The sequence below is a fragment of the Lemur catta genome, chromosome 16, assembly GCF_020740605.2.
Source record: "Lemur catta isolate mLemCat1 chromosome 16, mLemCat1.pri, whole genome shotgun sequence".
Taxonomy (NCBI): Eukaryota; Metazoa; Chordata; class Mammalia; order Primates; family Lemuridae; genus Lemur; species Lemur catta.
The window spans coordinates 22,512,416-22,521,507 of record NC_059143.1 but is presented as its reverse complement, the minus strand read 5'-3'; the positions used below and the strand labels follow the sequence as shown (position 1 = coordinate 22,521,507).

The window sequence follows — 9,092 nt, the reverse complement described above, 5'->3', positions numbered from 1 at the left end:
GCCCGGGCCGGGGAGCGCGATCCGGAGTGAGTCTCTGTACAGTCAGGGCTTCTGCTGGGCAGGGCCGGCTGCTAATCTTGCCGGGCGGACACTGGGGCGGGGGGGGGGGGGTGATGGGACATATAGGTGGCGTCCGCTGGGGAGGAACACCTGGCGCAGGTAACAGGGTGGCGGCGAGAGGGAGTTCCCATTTGTAGCGTTCTTAAAGAAATGAAGACTTAAACTGCAAGGAGGGGCCGATCGGTGTCTTTCGGACGCGCCTGGAGCCCCACCCCGGGCCAGAGGAAAAGCCCCTGGAGTGGGAGGCAGGCGCTTCAGAGACACTGAGAAGAAAAGCGCCTCTCCGCGCGCTCCGCCTCCTGCTTCTCGCCCCGGCCGCGGCCCTTCGCCCCGCCGAGCCCTCCCCCCGGCCTCCCGCCGCCCCGGCCGGCGACCCGTCCCCGAGTGCGTCCCCGAGCGCGCTCCATGGCGGCAGCGCGACCCACCGGCTCCCGGAGCGGGGCCCTCTGCCGGCAGCTCTTGCTGACCCTCACGGTGAGTGTCGCCCGGGCCACCGGCTCGGGCTAGCGGCCCGATCGCCTGGGGAGGCGGGTGGAAACTTGGGGAGCAGAGGGGGTTGGGGGCGGCGAGCAAAGCTGGGGTTAAGGGGCCTCCGGATGGCTGAAAAATGGAGGTGCCGGGGGTTGGGGGAGAGCAGACGGGAAGAGGATCGCGACCTGAGCGCCCGGATCCCCAAGGGGAGGGGAGGGTGTCCCCGCAGATATAATCGGCGCTGGCAGATCTGGGCAGAGAAAGCAGCTGGCGGCGTCCAGGCGAAACCGTGGCCTGTGGGCACGCGGGCTGCGCCTCTGCGCCTCTCGCACAGTCCCCGGGAGCGTGCGGCCGCGTCCGCCGCACTGTCCGGTTCAGGCCACGGAAAGGGGAGCCGCGGGACGTACGGGACCTAAAGCGAGTGTCCTTGGGTCAAAGAGGGGCTGCTCACTACTCGCCTTCGGGGGATTGCTCGTGTTGTGGGATTGGGCTGGGAGTAGTGGGGGAGGGGAGTCTCGACCTTCCGCTCCCGTAGATGGGCGGGCCCCAGGTGACCATTTCTATTGTTTCTTAGTGTGAGAGGCTTCCGTCCCCTAAATCGTTAGGGGAATGATTGTCCTGATTTCTTGTCCCCAAAGGCGTCTACATTTTTCTGCTCACCCCCGTCCTCCCGCCTTGCCTCAGTTTCTTTCCCACTTTAAAGAACACAACAGCCACGAACCTACCCTTCCCAGAGCTGGGAGCCAAAGGGGGTGGCCTTATTTATGGCGGGACGGCCCCCGTCCCAGGCATAAAAGAGGGGATCTCGCTGCGGAGCCCGAAGGCACGGGAGTCCAATACCGAGGAGCGGCCTCGGGGGCAGATTGGGGCCAAAGGTGTCCCATACTGGACTTTTCTGCCCCCAGAAAAGGGGAAAAGTTAATTCGACCAGGTGCAAAAAAGTGTTCAACTCAGTAGGATCCTTTCATGCTGAGCCTCAGGCGTAGGGCGCAAGTCAGCTCTGAAGGACAAAGGGAGGAACCCGGAGGGATGATTCCTCCTAGGAGTGGTGGAACTGGACTCTGAAACAGTTGGATAATTTCCCCTTCTCTTCCGCTCTCATTTCACAATAGATTCCTAAATTTTTAAGCAATGAAATTGTAGTCGTTACTGTTATTAGAATGTCTTTCCCAAGGAACTCAATGCACTTCAAAGCCTTAAGTAAATTCCTTGGGCATGTTAATAACATAGGAAGGGCCAAGTACACAGCAGTTAACATTTTGCGATTGAAGAAACTGAGAATGGAATAAATAACGGTCACGAAAGGTGCTGTTGATGACAAATGAATTTTGCTAGAGTTCTAATAAAGTTGCTATTTCGTTTTAAATCAGTGGCGGTTATTCTTTGAAGGAAAAGGCACGCTTAGGCACTGGCGATATATAGCATTGTTCTGCATGTGTTCACATACAAAACTTCCTGCTGCGCATCTCTGATCCTTTTTAGAAGAGAGCAAGGTATAAGTGAATAACTGGAATTGAATCCCCATTCCCTGGTCTTCCTTAGCTTCAGAGTGTGATAGGCCAGGAGTAGGGTAAAAGAAAAAGAGTTCTGGCCCTGGCTACACCCTCATTCTGCCACTTTCTAGCTGGAAAGCTTAGTGGGAGTCTCTTAAATTGCTCTTAAACTCTAAAGCCTATTTGTTCAAAGCCCTGCCAGGCGCAGGTGCTTGTTGTGGTCGTGAGCCTCAAGCGTGAGCAATGTGTAGAGACTATTTGAGTGTAAGATATTCTTAAATCAGAATGACTTTGGGGGTTGCCCTTTAAATTACCTCCTTCCCATACACCCAAGTAATCCTTCACCATTCCACAGTCAGCTTCTCCTCACTTCCTAATATTGCCTCACCTGACACCTGTCTTAGCCATTTGAACTCTTGCCTTCTCTGCCTAACCACCTCTAAGATTGTCAGGGAGTGCCCTTGCTAAATCCAAGTGACGATTCATTCTTTATACAGTTCTACTTTGTTGATTGTGCCCTTTTACTTGACATTCACTTTTTTTTTTTTTTTTACCTTTCGGACCACTCAGAATCTGATTCGATACCTAGTTTCTTTTTCTCCACTTTTTTTTTTGTTATTCTGGTTAAAAAAGATATGAGATTTATCCTCTTAACAAATTTCTCAGTGTATACAGTACAGTACAATATTATTAAGTATAAGCACAATATTGTATAGCAGATCTTTAGAATGTTTTCATCTTGCATAACTGAGCCTTTATACTCATTAAACAGCAACTCCCCATTTTCCCCACCCCCCAGCCCCTGGCAACCACCATTCTATTTTCTCCTATGAGTTTGACTACTTTTTCCTCCACTGTTAAATGCTGATGTTCCTTGGGGCTCTGTTCTAGCTCTTGTCCCTTGAAATTTGCATCCTTTCGCTAGGCCGTTTCAACCACTTTTATAACTTGAAATATTACATAGATGTCAACATATCCTAAATTAATATTGCTAGTTCAGATGTCTCCACCAAACAATAGGCTTTTATATCTTGCTACCTACTATGATGTGTGACACATTTGTTATCTTCCCAAACAATGTTGTTTTTCTTTTAGTGACCTGTATTTCAATATATAGCACCATCATACGTCTTTTCCTCAAGAAGGAAGTCTGGAAGCTGTTTGTTTTTCCTTCCTTGCTGCTCCCCTTCCCTAATCCATCATTAAGTCCCATTAAATCTACATTCAAAGATATCTCATGGATCTGTTTACTTATATCTATCTCTTCTGCTATTTCTTTTCCGTTACACATAATGTCACAATGAATAAACTTGGATATATGCATTTCATATACGGGCAAGTGTATCAATAGAATAGATTACCAGTCATGGGATTGATAAAAGTGTAAATGACTATATAATTTTGGTATATATTGCTTTTCTCTCCATAAAGGTTGTATAGGCCTAGACAGAGAGCTGTCGTATGACATGGCAGATCACATCATTGAGGATATACATATTATTATAAGATAGTATTAAATAAGAATGACTTTGAAGCCAATTGAACTAGGCAGTAATTTGCCAGAAGATAAAGTTGAATCCATGCTTCATGCAGAACACCACAGAAAACTCCAAACAGATGGAAGATTTCAATGTAAAATATGATACCAGCTGGTGTGGTGGCTCACACCTGTAATCCCAGCATTTTGGGAGGTCAAGGTGGGAGGATCACTTGAGCCCAGAAATTTGACACCAGCCCAGGCAACACAGCAAGACCCCATCTCTACAAAAAAATTTCAAAATCAGCCTGGCATGGTGGCACACACCTGTAGTCCTAGCTACTCGGGAGGCTGAGGCAGAAGGATTGCTGAGCTCAGGAGTTCGAGGTTACAGTGAGCTATGATCACGCCACTACACTCTAGCCTGGGGGACAGAGTGAGCAAGACCCTGTCTCTAATGCTTAAAAAAAAAAAAGATACCATACAGGTAGTAGAAGAAAACATGATGACTTGCTGTACAAATCTGGAGTCAAGAAAGCGTGTTTATGACTCAGATTTTAAAAGCCAATTTATTAAAGTTGAGAAAATCAATTATATAAAAACACATACACACATACTTCTCCGTGGGAAAAAAAACAACTAAACCAAACAAAACACCATAAGCAAAGTAAAAAGGTAATTGGTAAACTGGAAAAAAAAGTATTTTCAGATCATATTTTAAAAGACTAGTCTAATATATAAAGAACTCTTATAATTCAAGAAGAACAAATCCAGCATGAACATGGACATGATAAATTCCCATAAAGTAATAAAATGGCCTTAAAATATAAAAATATGTCAACCTCATAATAAGAAAAAAATGAATTACAAACGACATTGTAATGTCATTTCACATGTGGCAAATATCCACAGCTTTGATAACATGCTGTGTAGTGGCAAGAGTGTGGATAAATTGTTGGTGGGTATAATAAAAAAGTTACCACCTTTGTGGACTGTAGGCACTCATATCAAATGCCAATGGAAATTGTTTACCTCTTCCTTTGCTTTTCATATGTATCTATTATCAGTCTATTCATGTACTGATACTACATTATTTTAATTATTGAAACTTTATAAGATGTTTTAATATCTGCTAGAGCTAATATCTTTTCATTGCTCTTCTTTTTCATGATTTTCCTGTTTATCCTTAATTTTCTATTTTTCCTTATGACCTTTTGAATCAGCTTGTTTAGTTCCAGAAAAATTCTGTTGGAATTTTTATTTGTATCATAAAATGTGTATTTTAACTTAGTAAGGATGGGTATGTGCGTGCATATATATACAGAGAGAGAGAGAGAGAGAGAGAAAGTTGATTTTTGTCTTTTTCTGCAAGTCTATTTTTGTGTGCAGCAGAAAAGTTTGTAGGTTTCCCTCAAATAGGCTTTGCATGTATCTAGTTAAATTTACTCTTTGGCATTCTAACTTTTTCTTCCTTTTTAAAACAATTTCTTCTCGCTTATATTATCTAATTGGCTTTATTTATGGGTATGAAAACACAAGATTTTTGTATATATATTTTTTAATTTATTTATTTCAGCTCTTCATGGGGGTACAAAAGCTCAGGTTATATACATTGTCCATGTCCCGCCCATCCCCCTGAGTCAGAGCCTCAAGCGTGTCCATTCTTCAGACAGTGTGCCTGGCACTCACCATGTAGTCATACCTCCATCCCCTCCCCCCACCCCCCACCTCCCTGAGTCAGCACCTTCAAGCATGACCATTCCCCAGACGGTGCGCAACGCACTCATCATGTAGGCATACACCCATCCCCTCCCCCCACCCCCCATCTCAGTCTGATATCCAATTGGTATCCTTCCCCGATGTGCTTTTAGGTGATGATCAGGGAAACCAATTATCTGGTGAGTACATGTGATGCTTGTTTTTCCATTCTTTGGATACATCACTTAATATAATGGGTTCCAATTTTCTCCAGGAGAACCAAAGCGATGTCGTATCATCGTTATTTCTTATAGCTGAGTAATACTCCATGGTATACATATACCACAGTTTACTAATCAATTTGTGGATTGATGGGCATTTGGGTTGTTTCTGTACCCTCACTGAAGTCTTTTATTGTTTTATAGTACTTTATTGATTCATTGCTTGGGTTTTCCAGGTAAGCAGTCATATAAAATACAAATAGAGAAATTTTTTTTACCTCTTCCTTTTCAATTTGTATGCCATCGAATGCATTCCTCTTGCTCATATACCTTCAATGTGATATAAACTCCCTATGATGACCTTGGAAAGCCTATCTGGTCTCTAAGTTTAGTGAGGTTTCTTCTAGTGCTTTCCCTTTTGTGGTGTGATTATAATATATAAAAATCGTATTGTAAAAGTACTTATCAATTCTTAATTTTTGAGGCTTAAAAAAAATAGGAATGGTTATTGAATTTGATTAAGCGCCTTTCAGTATCTTTGGTGGTGATTACGTGCCAGGCCTTCTTTAAACTGATTCATGGCTTGAGGTTTCTACACCAAGCAAACGATGTGAATGAGGGCCACAAATCCATGCCAGGGCCAGTTTACTTTGTGGCTCAAACTTATAATGAGGGTTCAGCATTTGGGGGTCCCACATGAATGTGGAGTGGATCTTCTCTTCGATCTTAGGTGGGCCCCATGCTTTGATGTCACTCTCCTTCTCTGTGGGGGACAAAAACCAGACTCAAATCTTTGCAGGGCAGAAGTCCTTCCTGGCTTCCTCTGACCAGTTGGTGTTCCAGCTTTATCTTCAGCTCTTGCATAGGAATTCCTTGCTATTTTCTTAGCTTTTTTGTGCTTTTAGGATATTCAAAAAATATATTATCCATCATTTTTAGTTAGTTTTGGCATAGGGTTTTCTGAATTAACTAGCCTAACATTATTGGAAATGAAAGTGGTTCCCCGCCATCCATTCTCCACATTGGTCAGACTTACTATATTTAAATATAAACCTGCTTATGTTATTTGTTTGCTTAAAATAAAGCGTTGGTTCCTTAATGTCTTTGGGAAAAAAGATCTGTACTCTCTGTTATAGCTGTTCAGAGTCTGTCGCACACCTACTTCTCTAAAGCCATTTTAAACCTCAGTTCTGTCCCCTTGTGCTATTCACATCAGCCATTCCAGGTTTCTCTTTTAGGTCTGTGTCATCTCTGGGCCTTCACTTCTGCTTTTCCTTTGTTTGGAGGATTTAAGCTCCACCTCCTCCGAACGTGGCTGGTTTGTAGCCACCCTGATCTCACCTGGCTCCTAGAAAGGGTTAGTCGCTCTGCTCTCCCATAGCACCCTGTACTTCTGTTGTTGCATTTATCCAACTTCATTGTAGTTACAAACGTGTCTTCCCCTTGGATTGAATGTTTATTGTTCTGTGTCTGGGACATAGTAGACATTCAATAAATATTTCCTGAATACATGAATGAATGGTTGTCCATAATACTGTTACCAGCCATTTCTCACCTTCTCCACTATTGTTACCTTAGTCCAAGTCACCATCATCCCTCTCTTGGATTTCTGCTATCGCATCCACTTGGTCTCAGGCTTCCACTCTTGCTTCTCAACAGCCTGTTCTCCACAAAGCTAGCAGAGTGATTATGCCACTCTGCAGATTCTTAACCGTGTTGTTGCTTCTCTTTGTACTCAGAACAAGAACAAAATCTGCACTTCTCACCATGGCCTTTTAAGCCCTTCATGATATGCCCTTAGCTGTCCTTTTGTTTGCATCTCCTATCACTTTTCCCTTACTATGCTCTACTACTATGACCTTGTTGTTCCTCCAGTCCACCTGGTGAAGTTCCCTTCCAGGGCCTTTATTCTGGTTCTTGCCCCACCTGGGAGACTCTTCCCCAGTTAGGAAATGGGTTTGCTTCCTCCTTTCATTTGGGCTGTGGTCTTCCTTTCGTCATCCTCTCTCCCTGCTTTATTTTCCTCATAGCATTTATCTCTTTCTGCCTTGGCATTCTGTGACATTATGCATTTGTTTGTTTATTTTTTGTATCTCATTATAATGTAATCTTCATGAAGGCAAGGACTTTGCTTGGTTCACTCCTGTGGCCTGTGAATCTGCTTAGCACCTAGTGGATGTATTCTTTCAGTCGCCTTGAGCTGGAATCCTCAGAATCATCTGGTTCTACTTCTATTCTCTCTTGACTATACAGCCAATGATAATTCTTCTCATCCTTTAATTTCCAATTCAGGTACAGTCTCTTCAATGTGTCTGTCCCTAATATCCAAAAGCAGCATAATTTCTGTCTTAACCTGATCCTTCATGTGTTGTTTAAATTAGATAATTAAAATTCTTTAATATATATTAAAAATGAAAATTTTCATCCAAATTTTGATGTTTTAGTTTCTGTTTATAAACTTTGTAAATAACAGTGTAAATACTAATTAGCCATCTTGCCTTTGATTGAAGGTGTTTGCAAACTATGGAAAAAAGAATGTGACTCTTTCAGAAGCATCTACTGTAAAGTTTCAGAGAGAACAGAATTAAATTTCAATGTGTTTAAATATATGTTGTATTGGAATTGATTCACCTTAAATCACTAAATCATTTAAAAAATTTTTGAGTGAACTATTTTGTAAATTGATCTCAAATTTCATTTATGATTAGATGCATCTTCAAAGTAAGTTCATATTTTAAAGTTATGTATGTGCTTGTTTGTGTGGAGTAATACATAAATACTCTCCAAATCACTCCAGCATTGAGTTTTTGTTTAGGATATTACTGATTCGGTTCCATGGCTCACAGACAATAAAAAATATATTGAAACAATCTGCTGCCTCAATAAATTTGTTTTTGTTTCTCTTTCCTATTTATGAACCTGTGCTGCCTTCTTAACAGTTTTCAGAATTCTCTCACGCAGATTGTTGTTGGATCCTCAGTATACCCACTAAGTTAGTCACTGAAGTTATTATGAAATCCATTTTACAGTATAGGAAACAAAGCACAAGAAAGTACATAATTCTCTGAGTTCACATGGTTTTTGAAGGAGAGAGCCATCCTCTTGCTATAGTTTTTTTCTGATTTCTTATTCCGTATATTATAATTTTATTTTGTTAATTATATAAACTGATTTATAATTAAAAGTATATACATTAAATATATATAAATATATAATTAAATATATATTTATATTAAATATATTTATATATAAATTTTATATGATTACAAATATAAATTATTTGATTAATTTAATTAATAACATATATCTAATTGATGTATTTAATCAATTTAGAATATAATTGGTATATATAAATACTAAATGATATTTATACAAACCATATACACATTAAAAAGAATCTTTTTGTAATGAATGATATTGATTTGGTTGTTTTTTTTAATGTTTTAGATCTTAACATTTGCCAGTGATGCCTGCAAAAATGTAACACTACATGTTCCCTCTAAACTAGACGCTGAGAAATTTATTGGGAGAGGTAAGAAACTGCCAAATATGTAATAAATCCTAATTTGGCATGATCTTTTAAAAGTTAGTGTAATTTTTAAAATGCTAACTGTGTTGGGACTAATAGCTAAAATGAATATAGTACATGATCATTTGTAATACATGGTATGG

At 41.2% G+C, this 9,092-nt stretch overlaps 1 protein-coding gene across 2 annotated transcripts in view; it reads left to right on the top strand.

Moving 5' to 3' along the window:
- Nucleotides 1-373: 373 nt before the first annotated feature.
- The window catches only part of DSC2 (desmocollin 2), a 31,660-nt gene continuing 22,941 nt past the window's right edge, over nt 374-9,092 (top strand). For both annotated transcript variants that reach the window (XM_045527649.1, XM_045527650.1), the window contains exons 1-2: nt 374-534; nt 8,868-8,952. In XM_045527649.1, coding sequence (XP_045383605.1) covers nt 466-534; nt 8,868-8,952 — 154 coding nt within the window. In that variant the 5' untranslated portion in view covers nt 374-465. The remainder of the gene's footprint in view (nt 535-8,867; nt 8,953-9,092) is intronic.